The sequence below is a fragment of the Symphalangus syndactylus genome, chromosome 9, assembly GCF_028878055.3.
Source record: "Symphalangus syndactylus isolate Jambi chromosome 9, NHGRI_mSymSyn1-v2.1_pri, whole genome shotgun sequence".
Lineage (NCBI taxonomy): Eukaryota > Metazoa > Chordata > Mammalia > Primates > Hylobatidae > Symphalangus > Symphalangus syndactylus.
This window is the reverse complement of record NC_072431.2, coordinates 105,364,779-105,390,008: the sequence shown is the minus strand read 5'-3', so window position 1 is coordinate 105,390,008 and position 25,230 is coordinate 105,364,779. Positions and strand designations below refer to the sequence as shown.

At 44.9% G+C, this 25,230-nt stretch overlaps 1 protein-coding gene across 2 annotated transcripts; it reads right to left on the bottom strand.

Annotated features, from left to right (window-relative positions):
- Positions 1-19,591: 19,591 nt before the first annotated feature.
- Positions 19,592-22,124, bottom strand: CYCS (cytochrome c, somatic). Of its 2 annotated transcripts, none has more exons than XM_055293619.2 (3): positions 21,961-22,124; positions 20,715-20,891; positions 19,592-20,609 (listed from the first exon to the last, which is right to left on the bottom strand). In XM_055293619.2, exons 2-3 carry the CDS (start codon positions 20,881-20,883, stop codon positions 20,461-20,463), a joined length of 318 nt encoding a protein of 105 aa, XP_055149594.1. In that variant the 5' UTR covers positions 20,884-20,891; positions 21,961-22,124; the 3' UTR covers positions 19,592-20,460. The 2 variants fall into 2 exon arrangements, with proteins under 2 accessions (XP_055149594.1, XP_055149593.1); XM_055293618.2 differs by having other exon boundaries at positions 21,659-21,963.
- Positions 22,125-25,230: the final 3,106 nt, after the last annotated feature.

The following is a 25,230-nucleotide window of genomic DNA, read 5'->3' as shown; positions in this document are numbered from 1 at the left end:
TGTGATCTCGGCTCATTGCAACCTCTGCCTCCTGGGTTCAAGCAATTTTCTGCCTCAGCATTCCGAGTAGCTGGGATTACAGGCAACTGCCACCACACCCGGCTAATTTTTGTATTTTTAGTAGAGACGGGGTTTTGCTGTGTTGGCCAGGCTGGTCTTGAACTCCTGACCTCCTGATTCACCTGCCTTGGACTCCCAAAGTGCTGGGATTATATTTATTTATATTTTTCTTGAGACGGAGTTTCACTCGTCGCCCAGGCTGGAGTGCAATGGCGCAGTCTCAGCTCACTGCAACCTCCACCTCCCAGGTTCAAGCAATTCTCCTGCCTCAGCCTCCCAAGTAGCTGGGATTACAGCTGTCCATCACCATGCCAGGCTAATTGTTTTTTTTTTGAGATGGAGTCTCGCTCTGTTGCCCAGGCTGAAGTGCAATGGCGTGATCTTGGCTCACCACACAACCTCTGCCTCCCAGGTTCAAGCAATTCTCCTGCCTCAGCCTCCCAAGTAGCTGGGACTACAGGTGTGCACCACCATGCCCGGCAAAGTTTTGTATTTTTAGTAGAGACAGAGTTTCACTATGTTGGCCAGGCTGGTCTCGAACTCCTGATCTCATGATCTGCCCACCTCAGCCTCCCAAAGTGCTGGGATCACAGTTGTGAGCCACCACACCCAGTCTAATTTTTGTATTTTTAGTAGTGATGGGGTTTCACCATGTTGGCCAGGCTGGTCTCGAACTCCTGACCTCAGGTGATCCGCCTGCCTTGGCCTCCCAAAGTGCTGGGATTACATAAGTGAGTCACCGCGCCAGCCAGAATTTCCTTTTTAAAGGCTATCTAGTATTCTATTGTGTACATAGACCACATTTTCTTTATCCATTCATCTGTTGATGGAAGGCATAATATTTTTAAATTTTATTGTCAGCTTCTAAACATGTCCTATGTTGTCACTGCATTTTAACTGTTCAGTCAAGGTGATGGACCATTCTGAGACATCCACATTCTCTCTGGGGACCCATGGGTAGTTACAATGACTGACCAGGGTTTGAAATTATGTAACATCAGATACTGAGAATTAAGGGCTAGGAGGCAGAACTGTATTAGGAAGAGCAAGAGTTTGGAGTCGGAGAGTCTTGACTTTGAATCTTAGTTCTATAACTTACTAATGAACAATCTAACATCTCTTAGCTTCTGTTTCCTGATTAAATAAAGTGCAGTCAACGGTTACTGCCCCTGCCCCCAATATGCACAGGATTAAGTGCTAAATGAGACCAGGCATAGAAAACCCATAGTATCCATGCAATTGAAGCACAAAATACCATAGTTATAAAATAGCCACCATTATTGTTTTTAATATGGATCTTTGACTCTGCTTAGCAAAATAGTCACAATTTGACTAATTTACAACCCATAGAAGAGAATTCAAACTACGAGAGGGCTATCAAACCTTTTATCTTGGGAATAAATGGAAAAACAGAATGCAATATATCTGTGAGTGTCCAAATGTGTTTTCTTCCATAATTTATTTGGAGCAGGCACAGCATTTACTCCAGAATTTTAACAAGCAGACAGGAGTGGGAGCCACTACAAAATAAAATCACAGGATTTAGAAAGCAGGCAATCCTGCTTTTGAGAAAAGTAAAGAAAGTCCAAGTATTATTTACCCTGGCCTGGGATGTAGAGGGAGGCTAGTTTGGGGATCTGGAAACAAATGGGACTAAGATGCGGGGAGATTGTGAGGAAAGACAATGTTACTCTTCTGGCATTAAGGCAGGGCTGAGATGTTAGGCAAGTTCTTCATAACGGCAGGTCATCTGTAAGTGAACCTGCAGGTCCAAGATAAAGAGGGAGGGCTGGGGGTGGGGGGTTGATGAGGCCTGAGGTCCACTTCTTTCTTGTGTGGAGCCAAAGATGAAGTATCTTGCAGCAGAGCACTCCTACTGAGAATGGTAAGAAAAACCAGGGTTGCTTTCTTTCTTTCTTTTTTTTTTTTTTTTGAGACAAATTTTCACTCTTTTTGCCCAGGCTGGAGTGCAATGGGGCGACCTTGGCTCACTGCAACCTCCACCTCCCGGGTTCAAGTGATTCTCCTGCCTCAGCATGCTGAGTAGCTGGGATTACAGGTGCCCACCACCACGCCCAGCAAATTTTTTTGTATTTTCAGTAGAGATGGTGTTTCACCATGTTGGCCAGGCTGGTCTGGAACTCCTGACCTTAGATGATCTGCCCGCCTCGGCCTCCCAAAGTGCTGGGATTACAGGCGTGAGCCACTGCGCCTGTAAAAAAACCCAACCAGGGTTTTGTTTGTTTTGTTTTGTTGTCTTTTTAAAAATCTGCTTGAAGATAATGGAGAAGAAATCAGGACTTGAAAGGAGAAAGAATTGCAAAGAGAGGTGAGGTGATATTCTGTAGCTCCATTTTTCCTCTTTGAGTGATTACCAATTCCGGGTGTGAAGCAAAAGCCTAAGAACCCAGGGACAGGGCTTGGGTAGAGACCCTCTACTGAAAGGCAGAGAAACCATAGAGCTCTTGGCAGTATCTTGTGGATAAGGAAACAATAACCAGAGACTTGAAGGAGGAATGTCTCAGTGAGAAGGAAGGGGCAGAATATGTGCCCAACAGCCTACCCTTAAGACATTTGCTGCCGGGTACGGTGGCTCATGCCTGTAATCCCAGCACTTTGGGAGGCCAAGGTGGGCAGATCACCTGAGGTCAGGAGTTCGAGACCAGCCTTATCAACATGGAGCAACCCCATCTCTACCAAAAATACAAAATTAGCTGGGCATGGTGGCACATGCCTGTAATCCCAGCTACTCAGAGGCTGAGGCAGGAGAATCGCTTGAACACGGGAGGTGGAGGTTGCAGTGAGCCGATATTGTGCTGTTGCACTCCAGCCCGGGCAACAAGAGCAAAAACTCCGTCTCAAAAAAGAAAGAAAGAAAGAAAAAAAAGACAGTTGCTACATTTTCAAGCTGAACAAGGCAGGAGGCTAAGAAGCCCAGCGGAAAGTCCCTAAAGAGCTGAACAGAGTTTTTGTCAAAGAGATAAGGTTAAAGACTTGCCTTAGGATAGGTCCAGTCAACTCCCTAGGCTCTGTTAGAACTCCAAAAAGCTACACTTTACGAGTGGAGTTGACAGTGGCTCATGCCTGTAATCCCAGCACTTTGGGAGGCCGAGGCGGGCAGATCACAAGTTCAGGAGATAGAGAACAACTTGGCCAACATGAGGAAACCCTGTCTCTACTAAAAGTACAAAAATTAGCCAGCGTGGTGACGGGTGCCTATAATCCCAGCTACTCTGGAGCCTGAGGCAGGAGAATGGCTTGAACCCGGGAGGCGGAGGTTGTAGTGAGCCGAGATTGCGTCACTACACTCCAGCCTGGGCCACAAGAGCAAAACTCTGTCTCAAAAAAAAAAAAAAAGAAGAGTGGAGTTGAATAGCGAGACCCCGTCTCTACAAAAAATAAAAAAAAAAATTAGCCGAGCATGGTTGCACTTACCTTTAGTCCCAGCTACTCAGGAGGCTGAGGTGGGAGGATTGATTGAGCCTGGAATGCTGAGCCTGCAGTGAGCCCTGGTCGTGCCATTTGCAGCCAGGGTGACAAAATGACACCCCATCTTAAAAAAAAAAAGTGGAATTGAGCCAGAGGTAAAAGTCTTTCCACATTTTCAACCCAGCCTTGAGTCAGCACAGTCTCTAAACAGATTAAGATAATCATTCCAACTAACAAAAGAAAGGGTAAACCTTCTCTGGAGTAAGATAACCTACAGAGCCACTATCACTTTTCATAGCCCAATCAGCATTCAATTAAAAATAACCTGGCATTTCAAGAAAAAGGACAAAATGACTGAAAACAGAGAGAAATAAAAGCCAACAGATTCACAAATGATCCAGATATTGATGCTATTGAAAAGGGATTTCAAGTTATGACTAACAACAAAATAGATTTAATCAGGGAATTGGAATTTATAATGATCATGACTGGAGTGGCTTAATATGGGAGGTAGGGAGACTAGTTATAAGACTGTAGCAGTTTCTCATCCTTGGTGCTACTGATGTTTTGGGCCAGATAATTCTTTGTTGTGGGGGCTGTCATGTGTACTGTGGGATGTTCAGGAACATCTCTGGCCTCTAACCACTAGATGCCAGCAAGTAGCAGCCCCCCACACAGTGGTGACAACCAAAATGTCTCCAGACATTGCCAAATGTTCCCTAGGTGACAAATTTGCCCCCAGCTGAGAACCACTGGGCTGCAGTAACAGCACAGATGGAAGATATGCAAGCTTGAATCAGGAACTGATTTGAAGGATAATGCGTAGAACCAAAAATACCCAGTGATGAGTGAGGAGGAGGGAATGAGATAATCTAGTATATATGAGTAATTTCTGGTTTGGATGGTGTAAAGGTAGGCAATATAAGAGGATCAGGTTTTGGGAGAAAATTAACGAATTTATTTTGGATATGTTAGGTTTGAGGTGCTTGTGTTAATTTCCCACCCCTATTGTAACAACTTACTGTACACTTTATCCTCTTACAGTTTTGGAGGTTAGAAGGCCAAAATGAGCCTCAGTGGGCTAAAAATCACGGTGAAAACAAAGCTGGTTCCTTCTGGGGATTTGATAAGGGAGTCCATTCTGATATGGTTTGGCTGTGTGCCCACCCAAATCTCAACTTGAATTTTAGCTCCCATAATTCCCACGTGTTGTGGAAGGGACCCAGTGGGAGATAATTGAATCATGGGGGTGACTTCCCCCATACTGCTCTCATGATAGTGAATAAGTCTCAGAAGATCTGATGGTTTTATAAGGAGAAACCCCTTTCACTTGGCTCTTGTGAAAGGAAAATATCTTGGCTGCAGTGAGCTGAGGAAAAGGAAATTCAAGCCAGAAACTGCTCAGGGCTAACCTCCCTCCCATTCTATTCAAAGTCATCCCTCTGTTCACTGAAATAGATACATATTCTGATTGCCTCCTTTGGAAAGGCTTATCAGAAAGTCAAAAGAATGCAACCATTTGTCTCACCTACCTGTGACTTGGAAACCCCCTAACCAATGTACTTTTTATATATATTGATTGATGTCTCATGTCTCCCTAAAATGTATAAAACCAAGCTGTGCCCCAACCACCTTGGGCACATGTCATCAGGACTTCCTGAGGCTGTGTCATGGGTGTGCATTTTCAACCTTAGCAAAATAAACTTTCTAAATTAACTGAGACTTGTCTCAAATTTTGGGGTTCACATTCTCATTCTTTTTGCTAGCCGCCATGTAAGATGCCCCTTTGCTCTTCCTTCATCTTACACCATGATTGTGAGGCCTCCCCAGGCATGTGGAACTGTGAGTCAATTAAATCTCTTTCCTGTATAAATTACCCAGTCTCAGGTATGTCTTTATCAGCAGCATGAAAATAGATTACTACAGTAAACTGGTATAGAGTGGGGTGCTGCTGTAAAGATACCCAAAAATGTGGAAGCGACTTTGGAACTGGGTAACAGGCAGAGGTTGGAACAGTTTGGAGGGCTCAGAAGACAGGAAAATGTGGGAAAGTTTAGAACTTCCTAGAGCCTTGTTGAATGGTTTTGACCAAAATGCTGATTGATAGTGATATGGACAATGAAATCCATGCTGAGGTGGTCTCAGATGGAGATGAGGAACTTGTTGGAAATTGGAATAAAGTGACTGTTGTTATGTTTTAGCAAAGAGACTGGTGGCATTTTTCCCCTGCCCTAGAGATTTGTGGAATGTTGAAATTGAGAGAGATAATTTAGGGTATCTGCCGGAAGAAATTTCTAAGCAGCAAAGCATTCAAGAGGTGACTTGGGTGCTGTTAAAAGCATTCAATTTTAAAAGGAAAACAGAGCGTAAAAATTTGGAAAATTGCAGCCTGATGATGCAATAGAAAAAAAAACTCATTTTCTGAGGAGAAATTGAAGCCGGCTGCAGACATTTGCATAAGTAACAAGGAGCCAAATGTTTTTTTTTTTTTTTTTTTTTGAGACGGAGTCTTGCTCTATCACCCAGGCTGGAGTGCAGTGGCCCGATCTCGGCTCACTGCAAGCTCCGCCTCCCGGGTTCACGCCATTCTCCTGCCTCAGCCTCTCCGAGTAGCTGGGACTACAGGCGCCCGCCACCACGCCCGGCTAATTTTTTTTGTATTTTTAGTAGAGACGGGGTTTCACTGTGGTCTCGATCTCCTGACCTCGTGATCCACCCGCCTCGGCCTCCCAAAGTGCTGGGATTACAAGCGTGAGCCACCGCGCCAAATGTTAATTGCCAAGACAATTGGGAAGATGTCTCCAGGGCATATCAGAGACCTTTGTGGCAGCCCCTCCCATTACAGGCTTGCAGGCATAGGAAGAAAAAAATGGTTTTGTGGGCCAGGCCCAGGGCCCCTCTGCGCTGTGCAGCCTAAGTACTTGGTGCCCTGTGTCCCAGCCACTCCAGCCATGGCTAAAAGGGGCCAAGGTACAGCTCGGACTTCAGAGGGTGCAAGCCCCAAGACTTGGCAGCTTCCTTGTGGTGTTGAGCCTGCAAGTGCACAGAAGTCAAGAACTGGCCAGGCTCAGTGGCTCATGCCTGTAATCCCAGCAGTTTGGGAGGCCGAGGTGGGCAGATCATCTGAGGTCAGGTGTTCAAGACTAGTCTGACCAACACGGAGAAACCCTGTCTCTACAAAAAATACAAAATTAGCTGGGCGTGGTGGCGCATGCCTATAATTCCAGCTACTCAGGAGGCCAAGGCAGGATAATTTGAACCCAGGAGGCAGAGGTTGTGGTGAGCTGAGATTACATCATTGCACTCCAGCCTGGGCAACAAGAGCGAAACTCCATCTCAAAAAAAAAAAAAAAAAAAAAAAAAAAGACTGAGGTTTGGGCACCTCCACCTAGATTTCAGAGGATGTGTGGAAATGTCCCTAAAGTTTGCTACAGGGACAGGGCCCTCATGGAGAACCTCTGCTAGGGCAGTGTGGAAGGGAAATGTGGGGTTGAAGCCCCCACACTGGTCCCCACTGGGCACTGCTTAGTGGAGCTGTGAGAAGAGGGCCACCATCCTCCAGACCCCAGAATGGTAGATCCACTGACAGCTTGCACTGTGCACCTAGAAAAGCTGCAGACAATGCTAGACCATGATAGCAGTCAGGAAGGAGGCCGTACCCTGCAAAGCCACAGGGGTAGAGCTGCCCAAGACCATGGGAACCCACCTCTTGCATCAGCATGACCTGGATGTGAGACACGGAGTCAAAGGAGATCATGTTGGAGCTTTAAGATTTGATTGTTCTGCTAAATTTCAGACTTACATGGGGCCTTTAGCCCCTTTGTTTTGGCCAAATTCTCCCATTTGGAATGGCTGTATTTACCCAATGTTTGTACCCCCATTGTATCTAGGAAGTAACTAACTTACTTTTAATTTTACAGTCTAATAGGCAGAAGGGGCTTGCCTTATCTCAGGTGAGACTTTGGACTGTGGACTTTTGAGTTAATGCTGAAATGAATTAAGACTTTGGGGGACTGTTGGGAAGGCATGATTGGTTTTGAAATGTAAGGACACAAGATTTGGAGGGCCCAGGGTGGAATGAGATGGTTTGGCTGTGTCCCCACCCAAATCTCATATTGAATTTTTAGCTCCCATAATTCCCATGTGTTGTGGGAGGAACCCTGTGGGAGATAATTGAATCATGGGTTTGGTTTCCCCCATACCGTTCTTGTGGTAGTGAATAAGTCTCACAAGACCTGATAGTTTTATAAGGAAAACCCCTTTTGCTTGGTTCTCATTCTCTTTGCTGGCCACCATGTAAAAACTCCTTTGCTCTTTTATCATCTTCCACCACGATTGTGAGGCCACCCCAGGTATGTGGAACTATGAGTCAATTAAACCCCTTTCCTTTATAAATTACCCAGTCTCAGGTATGTCTTTATCAGCAGCATGAAAATGGACTAATACACATTCCTTGCCTCTTTCAGCTTCTAGAGGCTGCCAGTACTCCTTGACTGTGGCCACCTCACACCAGTCTCTGCTTCCTCTGTCACACTGCTGCCTTCTGACTGACTCCTGCTTCCCCCATTTATAAGGATATTTGTAATTATATCAAGCCCATCTAAATACTGCAGGTTATACTCTCTATCTCAAGATCCTTAACTTAGTCACATTTGTAAAGTCCCTTTTGCCATACAAGGTACCATTCACAGGTTCCAGGGATTAGGGCATGGACATGTTTGAGCCCTTATTTAGCCTTCTGCAGTGTCCGTGGGAGAGCTCAGATAAATATGTCTAAAACACAGTTGAGTGTATGGCTGTTGAGCTCAAGACAGATTTGCACTGTGGATATGAAGTCATTGGCGTGTGTTCTTAAGGCATGCGTGTGGATATTGCAAGGGGAAAAAATACAAAGAAAAATTTCTGAAGGCATAACTTTAGAGGTCACTATTACATAAGGAGTGAGTGTATCAGAATTAGTGGCCGGGAGTGGTGGTTCACACCTGTAATCCCAGGCATGGCCTGGGACTTTGGGAGGCTGAGGTGGGTGGATCATGAGGTCAGGAGTTCAAGACCAGCCTGGCCAAGATGGTGAAACCCCATCTCTACTGAAAACACAAAAAATAGCCTGGTGTGGTGGTGGGCACCTGTAATCCCAGCTACTCAGGAGGCTGAGGCAGAGAATTGCTTGAACCTGGGAGGTGGAGGTTGCAGTGAGCCAAGATCTTGCCACTGTACTCCAGCCTGGGCAACAGAGACAGACTCCACCTCAAAAAAAAAAAAAAAAAAAGAATTAGTATCAGCTGCATATTACAGAAATTGAAATGACAATAGTTTAAATAAGAAGGGCAATTCTTTTTTTTTTTTTTTTTTTTTTGAGACGGAGTCTTGCTCTGTCACCCAGGCTGGAGTGCAGTGGCGCGATCTTGGCTCACTGCAAGCTCCGCCTCCCGGGTTCACGCCATTCTCCTGCCTCAGCCTCTCCGAGTAGCTGGGACTACAGGCGCCCGCCACCACGCCCGGCTAATTTTTTGTATTTTTAGTAGAGACGGGGTTTCACTGTGGTCTCGATCTCCTGACCTCATGATCCGCCCGCCTCAGCCTCCCAAAGTGCTGGGATTACAAGCGTGAGCCACCACGCCCGGCCAAGAAGGGCAATTCTTAAACTGTTAAAGAAGTCTGAGTTAGCTTGGCAGCTTTATCACTTCCCCAGTGTGCCAGGTCCTTCTGTCCTTGTGTTCTGCCATCCTCAGGTGTGTGGCTTCCATCCTCAGTGGTGCCAAAAACCCAGTTGGCTGCCAGTGGAGCTTCAGCCACTCCATCGTGGTTCTAGTCAGGAAAAAGAGGAAAAGCAAAGGGCAAAAGGGCAGTCCTCCTATCTGAGTCAGGTCTCTTTACAGAAGATTTCCCAGAAGTCCCACCCAACTGACTTCCACTTGACCCATTAATCACATCTATGGAAGTCAGACAATGTAGTCTCTTATAGGTACAATTTTCCCTGAAAAGAACCAAAGTTCTGTTACTAAAAATGAAGGAGAGAATGGGTATTGAGTAGACCAACAGCAATCTCTACAAGACTGGACAAAAAAGAGGCCTACAGATGAAGTTGAGAAGGAATGACCAGTAAACTAGAAGAACCAACGGTGGGGAGGTGGTGGCTGTTTCCCGATGGCAGTTCCCTGCCTTCCTATGAACTCAAAATGTAGTTAGATTTTAATATAGCCTCTGCTGTGTAGAAGGCTAAGAGTAAAGACATTAGCTCTCCACTTCCAAGGTATTCTGCTGGAGAACCAACTTTGGTGGAGGGGGGAACTGCTTCAGCTGACAGGATCCCTTAGAAAATCACATACCGGCCGGGCGCGGTGGCTCACGCTTGTAATCCCAGCACTTTGGGAGGCCGAGGCGGGCGGATCACGAGGTCAGGAGATCGAGACCACGGTGAAACCCCGTCTCTACCAAAAATACAAAAAAAAATTAGCCGGGCGTGGTGGCGGGCGCCTGTAGTCCCAGCTACTCGGAGAGGCTGAGGCAGGAGAATGGTGTGAACCCAGGAGGCGGAGCTTGCAGTGAGCTGAGATCGCGCCACTGCACTCCAGCCTGGGTGACAGAGCAAGACTCCGTCTCAAAAAAAAAAAAAAAAAAAAGAAAATCACATACCTTGCCTGTATTCTTTTGTATCTAATATAGGCCTTGGTGCTAACCTGCTTGATAAAGGTTAGCATAATGAGTAGGAAGCTATCAGAAACTTCAGACAGGATATCTACAAAAGGAATCTGGCATGTACAGCCTACATTTGCTTTATAATGGTAAAAGACTCTCTGAATCTTTTATTAAGACAGGGTCTCACTCTGTTGCCCAGGCTGAAGTGCAGTGGCACAATCATAGCTTACCATAAACCTTAACTCCTAGGCTCAAACGATGCTCCTGCCTCAGCCTCTCAAGTAGCTAGGGCTACAGGCACATGCCACCATGCATGGCTAATTTTATAAGAAATTTTCTGTAGAGATGGAGTCTTGCTGTATTGACCAGGCTTGTCTCAAACTCCTGCCTCAAGTGATCCTTCTTTTTCAGCCAAAGCATTGGGATTACAGGCATAAGCCACCATGCTCAGCCTAAATGAATCTTTCCATGACCTTGAGGTACAGCACAAAGAACCCTCCTTCATTCTTATTTTGAGAGATACCAGGTTAGGAGGGGGTGAAATGGGCTGGCCCTGTCACTTCCCACTAAGCACTGGTTCTTAATCTTAACCTAGTCTAACTCAGGAGACTCGTAAATTAAAAATCTCTCCCATAGGTCTCTTCCTATACCATCTCTAACCTGTGCACTCAACATACAGTGTTTGTCTGCATAGTGATTTTTTGTTATCACTATCACATATGCTCCATTCAAGAATTATAGGAGGTGGCCAGGCGTGGTGGCTCATGCCTGTAATCCCAGCACTTTGGGAGGCCGAGGCGGGCGGATCATGAAGTCAGAAGATCGAGACCATCCTGGCTAACATGGTGAAACCCCGTCTCTACTAAAAATACAAAAACTTGGCTGGGCGCGGTGGCGGGTGCCTGTAGTCCCACCTACTCGGGAGGCTGATGCAGGAGAATGGTGTGAACCCTGTAGGCGGAGCTTGCAGTGAGCCGGGATCACGCCACTACACTCCAGCCTGGGCAACAGAGCGAGACTCCGTCTCAAAAAAAAAAAGAAAAAAAAGAAAAGAAGAATTATAGGAGGAGGGCCGGGAGCAGTGGCTCACACTTGTAATCCCAGCACTTTGGGAGGCCAAGGCAGGTGGATCACCTGAGGTCAGGAGTTCAAGACCAACCTGGCCAACATGGCAAAACTCCATCTCTACTAAAAATACAAAAATTAGCCAGGCATGGTGGCGTGCCTGTAATCCCAGCTACTTGGGAGGCTGAGACAGGAGAATCACTTGAACCCAGGAGGTGGAGGTTGCAGTGAGCTGAGATTGCACCACTGCACCCTAGCCTGGGCAACAGAGCAAGACTCCATCTCAAAAAAAAAAAAAAAAAAAACAAAAAACAGAATTATAGGAGGTGCTAATGTTCCAGAATCAAAACTCTAACAACATAACTACTGAACATTACTCAACACAAGTTAGCAATGCATTGTGACAGGATGAGAGGCAGAACCACTAGTTCTTCATAGGTAAGGGCCTTCGAGGTGGCATCCTGCTATGACCTGGATGGAACATCCTAATAAATCCTCCTGGGAGATGGAACAGTGGAGGGTTGCAGCCAATCACCTAAACATTTCCCACTCTAAGCTGCCTCTAATGCACATATTCCCATCTTGATTTGTTTCTCTTCTTGTTGATTTTAAGATTCAGGAGAAATTGACTAACGCTGGCATTATACGAGTAAATGGGATATTAAAAACTATGCCTTTCTTAGATTACTAGAGAAACTAGGCACACTTAGAAGATGAGAGTGTATACATATCAGTGTGTACATACCTTTTGACTACAAGCGTCGGCCCCCCCTTAGAAAAGCTTTCAAGGTAAATGAAGTTGGTGGAGGTTGAACTTAATTGATTCTTGATCCAGGTCACTAAAAGTGCATGAGATATCACTTGATGAGTCAATGGTTAGAATTAAGGGCCAGAGTCAGGAATACAAATCCCTAAGTCCAGGCACTTCTCTCCCACTAAACCATCCTGTTCACTTCACTTGGAAGAATCATCTCAGTGAGCATTCTCTCTCCCAGGCAATATGTCCAATTGTTAAACAATTTGATAAATTGTTGCGCATCTAGTTCGAGAATAGCTAATCTTTGAATGTTTACTGACTGTCAGGCAACATGCCAAGTACATTCTCTTGTTTAATCCTTAAAACCACCCTAAGGGCTGAAATAATTAGTGCCAGTTTACAGATGAAGAAACTAAAGTACAGAGAGGTTAATGTGCCTAAGGTTCCATTATGCAGTGTCAGTGGAGGTCTCAGATCCTTGGGCTGTCTTCCTCTAACATTCACCAGTAAACAAGTATAGAAGTTTTCATCTTACTGACAACACAACATGCCCCAACTCAGTGCAGGTGACTTAGAAAATCTATACATTTCTCCTGCTATCCCCAAATCACAAAGATGTGTCATCTCTTGGTCTGGATGCACTACACATGCCCAATTCAGGTAGAGACAACTATAATTTCGTTAAACTGAATTAGAAAATATTAATTTCCAGAATTTATTTATATTGTTTAAATGTGGCTCCCCATGCAAATTTCCTGGGCTAAAAAGAAAGTAGACATGTAGTCCTTCCAACTTTTATGGGAGAGGGAGGCAGAGGACAAGGGGGTTGAGAATGAGTGTTAGTATGACCATGTTGGGGTGTAATATGTAGAGCGACTGTTCTGATGTGATTGACCATTCTGAAACATATCTGAATTAAGAACATTCAAAGTGAAGGATGGGGTACAAAAGAAACCTTCCTTGTAGTCAGGAAGTAGAGAATTCATATCTGAAATGGGAGGCAAGGCCATCTGCTATAAGAAAGGCAGTGGGGATAAGAATCATGAGGAGCATGATGAACATCTAACAGTGAAGACTGGGATAATGGATACATGAAAGCACAGCTGCGCAAGGTTTCTGCTGGTTCAGCTGAATCAGAGACGGTAAGTTTACAGTGGTGCTGACGGACGGCAGTGTGATTTTCTCCTACAGTTCAGATCAGGTATGGAAGCAGAGAAAGATTGCTGGGCTGTTCTCAGAACAGATGCCACAAAAGGAAACACAAGTGACAAAGGTAGAGGATGTAGGCAATGCAGTGATGGAGGAGATACACTGAGAGGCTGGCCGAGGAAGGGAGGCTGAAGAGTATGATCGGGATCTAGGGGTTTTGGTGAGTTCAAGGAGATACAGCAGAAAGAAGAATGAGAGACAAGGAACAATATGAGGTCGTGATCAAAGATTGGTGTATTGGGATTTCTAATTTCAGAGGTGTGGTAGTTCTGGAGTACAGATAAGTCTAAATTATGATGGGAAAGCCCTCAGAAGAATTAAAATCAAGTAAAAAATTGAGGCTACAGTGGCATTAAGGATAGGTTCTTTGAATGTATACAGCTATTACCAGGATAACTTTTAAAAATAAAAAAGGGTTGCAGTAGAGATCATAAGCCAGGTGAAGTGCCCAGTGAATGTAATGGTCTAGAAGTATACAGATGACAGCAAAAGGTCCAAAGTTCCATGCAGATGTCAGAAACCTCACACAAGTAGCTCTGCCTGTGAGAGAAGAGTGATGATTTGGAAGATGCCAAGACTACATGGCCTCTTTTGTGGACTGTGTGGAAGCAGTCTCTATTTGTGAGGGCTGAGAAGTGCACGGGCCTGGAGAAAGCCCAGTTTCTATTAACAAAGTGTGTATGTTCTGTAGAGTCTAAAAGAGATGACCCAGTTTATGTGGAGTTTTAGAAGGCACTGAGGAAGGGCTGGTGTCAGTACATGTGGTACTGCTAACAAAGGAGTGTATCTGTGTGACCTTTAGCAGTAACAACCTCTGAGCCTGTCCCCAATGCTTTATGAGGTGCTGAGGATGAATTGAGATGTGAGTGCACTTTATAACTACAAAGCAATTTAAGTTCAGGGACTAGCATTTGGGCAAAACGTCATGCTGAAGTATGCGGGTTATCAAGAGATTATTACAGCTACACATACATAAGGATGTTTATGTCTGTTTCATTCTATGTGAATGTGAAACTAAAACTGAGGGAAGTGAGAAAATAAAAGCAGTCAAGTGTGTCAGATGTCACACAGATTGAGTCAATTGAGAATAGAAAATATCGACAAACAGGTTATTGCTAACCTTGGAAGTAGTGATTTTTCACTATGTGACTTTCAAGGAATTTGACATAGATATGAACAAATTTTTCTGTGCTTGCCAGTTACAGGCCTTCACCCATCATTCAATGAATCTTTTGAGGTGCTTATTCCCATTCTCCACAAATACGAGGTTGTGTTAATCACAGATTGACAAAGCAAAGCTCTAAACACAGAACTGAGAAACTCTGTAAAATGCCACACTAAATATTTTAGGCTTTGTCACAACCACTAACCTCTAATGTTGTAGCCCGAAGCAGCCCTAAACAATAATGAATGTGACTGTGATCCAATAAAGTTTTTTTTTTTCTTGGGATGGAGTCTTGCTCTGTTGCCCAAGCTGGAGTGCAGTGGTGCAATCTTGGCTCACTGCAGTCTGCCTCCCAGGTTGAAGCGATTCTCCTGCCTCAGCCTCCCAAGTAGCTAGATTTCAGGTGCCCATCACCCTCCCCAGCTAATTTTTGTATTTTAGTAGAGACGGGCTTTCACCATGTTGGTCAGGCTGGTCTCAAACTCCTGACCTTGTGATAAGCCTACCCCAGCCTCCCAAAGTGCTGGGATTACAGGCATAAGCCACTGCACCAAGCCCAATAAAGTTTTCTTTACAAAAACAGGCATCTTGTCAGATTGGGTCCACCGGCTGTTGTTTATTGACACACACTAAACACAATTTTCTCCTAATCCTAGACCCAGCATTTTCTGCATTACACTAGCCCAGTGGTCCTTTCTGAAACTACACTGTTCAAGTTACAGACATATTTAAATGTTTAAATTTAAAATGTTAAATTTAACATTTTAACATGTTTAAATGTTCAGACACATACAACGTGCACTTTTACTATTTGAGAAATGAATGCAGTAAATTTATTTAGCTTTCTGAGGGAAATGATAGCCTGAAGGCATGACGTTTTCAAATACCCCAAACTCCAACTACGATAACCTGGAACCTATTAAATGGATATCCAACATTTTGTACTAAACTCTAAGGATATGAACACCAGGACAATGGTTATTCTGAGGTACAGAAAATACAGCCAAAGCAGCAGCTCAGTATGTACCCCGACAGTGCCTAGAAGAGACTTATGTGGGAGACAAAGTTTCTGGTTGGGTGTATTTGTATACTTAATCAGGCATACGCCTTGCATTACATAGCTCTCACCCCCAACTTGGCAACATCTTATTGGTTTTGAGAATATCCTGATTAAGATGACAGATTGCCAAAAGAGCTCATGAATGAATATTTTCCATTCTAAGAAAACTTTTTTTTTGAGACGGAGTTTCACTATTGTTGCCCAGGCTGCAGTGTGATGGCACGGTCTTGGCTCACTACAACCCCCGCCCCTCCCAGGTTCAAGCGATTCTCCTGCCTCAGCCTCCCAAATAGCTGCGATTACAGGTGCCCGACACCACACCCAGCTAGTTTTTATATTTTTGCTAGAGATGGGGTTTCACCATGTTGGCCAGGCTGGTCTCAAACTCCATCTGCCTGCCTCGGCCTCCCAAAGTGCTGGGAGTGCAGACATGAGCCACCGTGCCCAGACCACTTTTTTTTTTTTTTAAAGAGATGGAGTTTCCTTTACTCTGTTGCCCAGGCTGGAGTGCAATAGCACAATCATAGCTACACTGCAGCCTCGAACTTCTGGGCACAAGCAGTCCTCCTGCCTCGGAGTGGCTGAGACTACAGGTGTGCACCACGACGCCCAGTTATCTAGTTTACTCTTGCTCACGTTTAAATGATATGAAACAATCTGAGACTAGTCAGTCAACTGTCCTTGATTAAGATCTCCTTCTTAACAGCCATGTGGATTCTATCACACCCTTTATAATTTACAGCAATCTTCAGTGGTTAAAGCAAAACTGTACATCTATAAATGAATTCGAGAAAAGTGCAGGAAAAGGATGACAAAAGGTACATCCCTAGCTACCACCAGAATGTTACCTATCTAAAACTGCCAGTTTACAAATAGGTAAAACATATGGTAAAATTATAAAGGTGAGCACAACAGGAACTGGAATCTGTTCTGAAGGGCAATATGATGTACCTGCAAAATTCTAGATTTTTGGAGACAGTTTCACTCTTGTCACCCAGGCTGGAGTACAGTGGCACAATCTTGGTTCACTGCAACCTCTGCCTCCCAAGTAGCTGAGATTACAGGTGCCCACCACCACACCTGGCTAATTTTTATATTTTTTGTAGAGACAGGGTTTCGCCATGTTGACCAGACTGGTCTCAAACTCCTGACCTCAAGTAATCTGCCTGCCTTGGCCTCCCAAAGTGCTGGGATTATAGGCGTGAGCGACCATGCCTGGCTAATTCTAGATTTAATAGAGTACAGGGGAAGTACTTTTGTTACAGACCACTGGTTCTAGTCCTAGACTCAGAATGTCAATACAGTAGCCACTAGCCACTTGTGCCTATGTAAATTTAAAATAAAATACTTTCTAGTCACACTAGCTGTATTTCAAGGGCTTAACAGCCACATGTGGTTAGTGGCTACCATACTGGACAGCAAAAGTCTAGAAAATATCCATCGTCACAGTATGTTCTATTAGACAGCACTGTTCTAGACAAAATAAGCATGTAGGTGGCATTTGAATACCCCTTAAATACATCTGGCCTTTATTTTTGATTCTAAATGAAAACATGTGGCCAGGCGCGGTGGCTCACGCCTGTAATCCCAGCACTTTGGGAGGCTGAGGCAGGCGGATCACGAGGTAAGGAGATCGAGACCATCCTGGCTAACAGTGAAACCTCCTCTGCTAAAAATACAAAAAATTAGCCGGGCGTGGTGGCGGGCGCCTGTAGTCCCAGCTACTCGGGAGGCTGAGGCAGGAGAATGGCGTGAACCCCGGGGGGCGGAGCCTGCAGTGAGCCGAGATCGCGCCACTGCACTCCAGCCTGGGCGACAGCAAGCCTGTCTCAAAAAAAAAAAAACATGTGGGTTATATTGCTAGCTCTTTTTTTCCCTATTTCCTTATTTCTGAAAGTATATATCCCTGATAGAAATGTCCTTTTAAAAAAATTACAGAATTGGCCAGGCGCGGTGGCTCACACCTGTAATCCCAGCACTTTGGGAGGCCGAGATGGGTGGATCACTTGAGGTCGGGAGTTCGAGACCAGCCTGTCCAGCATGGAGAAACACTGTCTCTACTAAAAATACAAAATAAGCTGGGCGTGGTGGCGCATGCCTGTAATCCCAGCTACTCGAGAAGCTGAGTCAGGAGAATTGCTTGAACCTGGAAGGCAGAGGTTGCGGTGAGCAGAGATTACGCCATTGCACTCCAGCCTGGGCAACAAGAGTGAAATTATCTCAAAAAAATAAGTTACAGAATCACTTACATTTTAAGCCACCAGAAGTACTTGGGTATAACTGACCTAGAACATGGCAGTTACTCATCTGTGCCAACACAGACCTTAATAAAGGAGGTATAGAAATGAGAAAAATTGGCTGGACATGGTGGCTCACACCTGTAATCCTAGAACTTTGGGAGGCCGAGGTGGGTGGATCATGAGGTCAGGAGTCCAAGACCAGTCTGGCCAACATGGTGAAACACCATCTCCACTAAAAATACAAAATTAGCCAGGCGTGGTGGCGGATGCCTGTAATCCCAGCTACTCGGGAGGCTGAGGCAGGAGAATCACTTGCAACCGGAAGGCTGAGGTTGCAGTAAGCCAACATTGCACCACTACTCAGCTTGGGCGAAAAGGGCGAAACTCCGTCTCAGAAAAAAAAAAGAAAAATCTTAAACCTGAAAAAAAATTAAACTTAAGTTACTACTGGGCTGATTACTTCTGGGTTAAATAATATTTCTGAATTTGAAAACCAGGCAGGGCCTGGTGGCTCACACCTGTAATCCCAGCACTTTGGGAAGCCAAGGCAAGTGGACGGATTGCTTGAGCTCAGGAGTTTGAGACTAGCCTGGGGCCACATGGCAAAACTCTATCTCTATAAAAAAATTAGCTGGGCATGGTGGCGAAGACCTGTAGTCCCAGCTACTTGGGAAGCTGAAGTGAGAGAAATCACTTGAGCCTGGAAAATGGAGGTTGCAGCCAGCTGAGATCGTGCCACTGCACTCCAGCCTTGGCCACAGAGTGACCATGTCTCAAAAAACAAACAAAACCCCACAACTAGCCAAGATGAAAGGTTGAACGCATTTCTGTATCTATCTTAATGTTTGTTTCCTGTATCATTTCCAGGATGCCAAAAAAAAAAAAAAAAAATCAACTCTCTAGCCTTCACTTCAGGTTTTTCACATTAGTCCAGAAGTGTTCCCTTGTAAGCTAATTGCTACACTGTCCCTGAATACCACTAACTTTATGCAGTCACCAAGTCCTCTGCTATAAGGCCTTTTAACGTCTGAAATCTTTAAAGGATTTCCAGTATGCATTTTTAAATTCCCCACCAGAACTCAGACTAGGACTTCAAATATGAATTACAGCAAGCTTTCCACATTTCTTTTTTTTTTTTTTTTTTTTCCTGAGACGGAGTCTTTCTCTGTCCCCCAGGCTGGAGTGCGGTGGCGCGATCTCGGCTCACCGCAACCTCCACCTCCTGGGTTCACGCCATTCTCCTGCCTCAGCCTCCCAAGTAGCTGGGACCACAGGCGCCCACCAACACGCCCGGCTAATTTTTTTGTATTTTTTAGTAGAGGCGGGGTTTCACCGTGTTAGCCAGGATGGTCTCGATCTCCTGACCTCGTGATCCACCCGCCTCGGCCTCCCAAAGTGCTGGGATTACAGGCTTGAGCCACCGCGCCCGGCCGCTTTCCACATTTCTTCTATAAATAAAAGTAAGACTCACATGTTATAAATTGCTTTCAGGCCTTAAACACCTATCTAATCATCCCTATCACCTTTGAGACCATGGATTCACATCTTCTCAGTCTTCTCACTGTCCCACAAAGACAGCTCCACCAGCATAGATTTATTTTCTCATTATTCTTTATGACTTACCTTGTGCTCACCATCTCCATAAAATCTCCAAGGACTACTCTAAATGTGTATGGCACAGACTATGCATGAAATAATTCAGTATGTAATTATACACTGTTACACATCACAAAACTATGACCAGAGGCATTCCTCTGTCCATGTCTGGCATAAATGCTGCAGTTCTCAATCTGGGCAAAGAAATTAAGAGTCAGTTAGTGAAGTGTTATTCTAGTTCAGGCAGTCCTAGAAAACCAAGTAAACAATCTAGCACCATGACTGGTTAACACTGCTGCACTGATATTTAGGGCTCCTGCACTTTTTAATCATTAAAATTTTTGCATCAGTCATCAATCACAGTCAAAAAATCATAATCTGTGGTTTTCTTTTTAATTATCTTTAGTCTTGTGATCACACATAATTTTAAAATTTGTGTATATCTCCGTTACTTTAATCCTTTTAAGTTGGCAAAAGCACCATTCCCAACCACAAATACACAGTTCTACAGTTTTATGTTTCTGAATGGCTGTTTAAAGACAATCCTAAATTATAACTTAGTTTGACTTAGATTGTAAAGAATTCAAGAGTGTAGTTTAACTTGCTACTATTTTAAAAGCATGTGACCTTATAGATGTGTAAGATGTGAGAGGTGTTGAATAATCTTTAATATTACACATAAACCACACTAAAATGCCTTTCGATAAGTAAAAGGAACCACTTTAAATACAGGGAATTATAACTAGATTGGCATAGTTAAGGTCAAAACTATAGACATTGCTACCTTATTTATCTTCAACCCTTCCCTTTAAGAGGCAAATGAACACAAAACACAGGTGAATCTTGCTTGGTTCTAAGACAGTGAAGGAATTTCCCCAGTATTTAAATATATTCACATAACCAGTTATATAAGTCTAAATATAAAACCAATCTCCAGTAAGTTTTAAGATGGCACTCACCATCTTTGTGAAAAGTTGAACGTTACTAATGAAGTCTAATCATATCTTTAAAAGGGGTAAACAGTGATAGCATTTACTGAATTGGAGTTACTATTAAAATTCAAAAACTGAACATATTCATTTAACCACAAGCCAGTCTTAGTTTTAAATCAGGACTGCCCAACAAAATATTCTGTCAGTCATTCATGATCTGAATTCCGGTGTATGAGATTAAAGAATGGTACACATAAAAAAGTCATGAGACATTTCTGTTTTGTAATAAATAAGGCAGTGGCCAATTATTACTCATTAGTAGCTTTTTTGAGATAAGCTATCAAGTCTGCCCTTTCTTCCTTCTTCTTAATGCCGACAAAGATCATTTTTGTTCCAGGGATGTACTTCTTGGGATTCTCCAAATACTCCATCAGTGTATCCTCTCCCCAGATGATGCCTAAACAAGAAAGAATGCATCGGTTAAGTATTTCACACTTCTGATAGTTTGCCACAGGTTACATTCCTGCGTTTTGTGCTGTTTTATTTAACAAGTGACTCTTACCTTTGTTCTTATTGGCGGCTGTGTAAGAGTATCCAGGGGCCTGACCTGTCTTCCGCCCGAAGAGACCATGGAGATTTGGCCCAGTCTTGTGCTTGCCTCCCTTTTCAACGGTGTGGCACTGGGAACACTTCATAATAAAAATCTTCTTGCCTTTCTCAACATCACCCATATTTAATTCTAAAAACGAAAGCCCCAACTTAGTAATTTTTCCTCATGTAACAAATACAGTGTAAATGAATGACCACTCTAGCCACTTAATTACCAATCCATTGCTAATTTATGTCATTAAATACCAGAATGAATCTTGTTTTACTTTAATACTCTTTATACCAAATACTCTTTAATACCAAAAACATTTTTAGGAGCACTTCCTCAAAAACGTATTTTTGTGTGTATACGTCAAGGAACGTTAAAGCCCACGCAAAGAGGGAACCTAATTCAAACTCCAGTTTCAGAAGAGACAATCATGGTCACGAAGTCACAGATCTGAAACTGAAGGGCGAACACATTAAGCCAAAATCACCACAACCGCAACTTTTAAGACCACCTAATCATTCAATCTTACTACAATGTAAAGCCACCTCTCCCCGAGGATAACGCAAAGCACACAAATGTTTAAAAAGCGGTCCTGGCTGTTTCTACCTGCCCAGGTCACAGGAGTAGCTTGACACTCGAACTTGTGAATGCGAGCGCAGGGACAGGCTGCACGGTCCCCCGGGGACATCCCAACTCCCCTACCTGTGATCCCCTGGGGCGACTACGAGGTCACCCAACCATGTCGGTTTCAAGGTGACTGATGAAACTGTTTCTAGGATGTCAGAACGACTGACGGAAGAAACGTGCCCACGAAAAGAAATGGCCCCCTATTAGAAGAGTAACAGCTTTTGCCCTCTGAAGAAGAACGTGAAGCGCTAAGCTTCGGCTTTCCGGGAGGGAAGTCTTGCCTATCATTTCCATAGCCCTTCAGCAACCACTACGGAAGGGGCCGCCTCTTCCTCGGATCTGTATCCAAGCCGCTTCCAGTCCCTGACCGAGACCACACCTGTCCCTAGTTAGGGCTCCGCCGCACCTCAAGCCGTTACTCGCCCGGCTCGGTCTGACCACAGTCCAGGGTCCTCACTCCCCGCCCTCCCACCCAGCGCGGGCTCCACTCGGAGGCTCCCCGCGTGGTTCTCGGTCGCTCGCGAATGCGCGCCTTCCACAGCTCTGCCTCTAACCAGGTGCGGCTTCCGCGACCCGCTCTCACCTCTTTTTAGTCGCTGGCGCAAAGAACACTCCCGCTCCGAAGCCGGACGTCCCCACTCTGTAAGTCCAAGGACACGCCGGTCCGTGCTTAAGTACCGGTGTAAGTGCAACCAAACCCGCTCCGCGCTCCCGCGCCCTGACGTGCGGCCGAGCTGGCGCCTACGCAGTAACGTCGCCGCACCTCATTGGCTCCAGTCCCAAGGCCTGCGCCAAGGACCTGCGCGCGCATGCCGGCGAGCATGTTAGGGTGTGCGGCGTGCGTGCCCTTCCTCTCGAGGCCTTTCTTGCCAGGCCGTTACGACAGGCGTTTGGTCGTACGACAACGAGGTGGTGTCGGGAGGGGTGACGTCACTCGCGGGCCTATGTGGGCTTGCGTGTACTGGAGGAGCGGGGAGGGTGGGGTGGAGTCGCCTGGTTGGCCCGTTGCCCTAATAAAGTATCAGTTCTTGGGCGTGGTGATGTAATGAACTTTGAGCAGGGCGTCTTGCCCGTCCGGGAAAAGACGCCCTAATTTTGGCGCACCTAGAGGTCTCCTAGCTACCATCTTGTCAGCAGGCGACCTTTATCCAGACTCTGTCCTACTATCACGGCTGGCGCCAACAGCATCCTAGAGGGACAGCCTGGAACCAGGAGTTACCCGAGTTGGGCACTAGCTCGTGACCTTGTTCTAGTTCCACCTCTACTCTGTTACTTTCAGTCATCTTCCAGCTCTCCGCTTGATGGACGCCCCAAGACTGAGGAAGGTGCTGCATTTGCGGCAGAGACAGGATTATCCCTCTGACCCCTTACCTGTTGGCGTCTTTTCTGCTAACGCCCTCCTCCCCCTTGCGTTCGTGTGCCGAAAGAACACAGGTTTGCTGGCAACATCTAGGAAGAAACATTTTTAGATGATTAGAGAATTCTTGGAAATCTAGAGGATTTGCATCCCTTCTGACCTAGGTGAAGGTCATGTTCAAATAAGCTTAATGCAGTTGAGGTCATATTAGAAATAAAGGCGTTAATACCACAGCTTTTAGTTATCATAGTTATCCTTTAAAACTAGATCCGTTTCCTGACATGCTCAGTTCTGTCACTGGTTTTCTTGACTCCTTTTCCCCTCAAATTCTGGCCCCAAGTTCTGATTAATTTTTCCTCCTCTCTTGTGTTCTGTTCCCCGCCCCCGCCCCCGCCCCCTCTTGTATTCTGTCTGGCACTGCCGTATTCAGTCAGGTGTTTATTGGCCGGACGAGGTGGTTCACGCCTATAATCCCAGCACTTTGGGAGGCCGAGGCGGGTGGATCACCTGAGGTCAGGGGTTCGAGACCCGCCTGGCCAACATGACGAAACCCCATCTCTACTAAAAATACAAAAATTAGCCCTGCGTGGTGGTGCCCGCCTATAATCCCAGCTACTCGGGAGGCTGAGGCAGGAGAATGGCGTGAACCCGGGAGGCGGAGCTTGCAGTGAGCAGAGAGCACCACTGCACTCCAGCCTTGGCGACAGAGCCAGACTCCGTCTCAAAAAAAGAGAAAAAGAAAAAAAGAAAGTAATGGGAAGATGAAGAGACAGAAAACACAACCACAAAAATGAACAGTTAGCACCTTCCTGTAGTAAATTAGATACCATAAATTTTGTGTTATATATGTATTCAAGAGATTCATGGTACCTACAATTTACTTGCGGTACCCAAGAGAATTAGTTGAAGAGAACAATAACATTCTGCAAACCACTTTTTTTCATATTCATTTCTGTTATATCTACTCCCCCACCTCCATCTTTTTAAAAATTATGTATCTATTTTTTTATTTTTGAGACGAAGTCTTGCTCTGTCGCCCAGGCTGGAGTGCAGTGGCACAATCTCGGCTCATGGCAACCTCCACCTCCTGGGTTCAAGCACTTCTCCTGCCTCAGCCTCCCAAGTAGCTGGGATTACAGGCACGTGCCACCATGCCTGGCTAATTTTTTTATCTTTAGTAGAGATGGGGTTTCACCATGTTGGCCAAGGTGGTCTCAAACTCCTGACCTTGTGATCTGTTCACCTCGGCCTCCCAAAGTTCTGGGATTACAGGCTTGAACCACCATGCCTGGCCTCACATAACTTTTATTACAGTATATTGTTATAACTGTTCTACTTCCTGATTATTGTTAGTCTCTTACTGTGCTTAATTTATAAATTACACCATAGTTATGTATGTACTATATAGACAAAACCACAGTCCAGCCATGTATCACTTAACAATAGGGATATGTTCTGACAGATATGTTAGGTAATTTTGTCGTTGTGAGCATTGTAGAGTGTACTTACACAAACCCGGATAGTACAGCCTTAATATGGTTTGGCTTCGTGTCTCCACACAAATCTCATCTTGAATTCTAATCCCCCGCATGTCAAGGTAGGGAGCTGCTGGGAGGTGATTGGATCATGGGCATGGTTTCCTCCATGCTGTTCTTGTGATAGGGAGTTCTCACTAGATCTGGTTGTTTGATAAATGTCTGGCATTTCCAAATGTGTTCTCTGTCCTGCCACCATGTAAGATGTGCCTGCTTCCCCTTCTGCCATGATCATAAGTTTCCTGAGGCCTCTCCAGCCATGTGGAACTGTAAGTCGATAAAACCTCTTTTCTTTATAAATTACCCAGTTTTGGGTGTTTCTTTAAAGCAGTGTGAAAACAGACTAATACAAGCCTACTACACACTTAGGCTATATGGTGTAGCCTACTGCTTCTAGGCTAGAAACCTGTACTGCATGATACTGTACAGAATACTGTAGGCAGTTGCAATGCAATGGTATTTGTGTACCTAAACATAGAAAAGGTACAGGAAAAAAAAACAACTTTGGCTGGGTGCGGTGACTAATGCCTGTAATCCTAGCACTTTGGGAGGCCAACGCGGATGGATCACCTGAGGTCAGGAGTTCGAGACCAGCCTGGCCAACATAGTGAAACCCCATCTCTACTGAATATACAAAATTAGCCAGGCATAGTGGCAGGCGCCTGTAATCCCAGCTATTTGGGAGGCTGAGGCAGGAGAATCACTTGAACCCGGGAGGTGGAGGTTGCAGTGAGCCGAGATCATGCCATTGCACTCCAGCCTGGGCAACAGGAGCGAAACTCCATCTCAAAAAACAAAACAAAACAAAACAAAACACCATTGTATTTGTGATCATCATTTACCAAAACATTGTTATGTTGTACATTACTATATATATAGGGTTTGGTACTATCTGCAGTTTCAGGCATCCAATGTGGGTAAGTGGGGACGACTGTATTTTTAAAAACTCTTCGGATTAAAA

Coding starts and splice junctions, on each gene's coding strand:
- CYCS (XM_055293618.2), bottom strand. Junction 20,610..20,714: donor AGCCGCCAATAAGAACAAAG/GTAAGAGTCACT, acceptor TTTCTTGTTTAG/GCATCATCTGGGGAGAGGAT.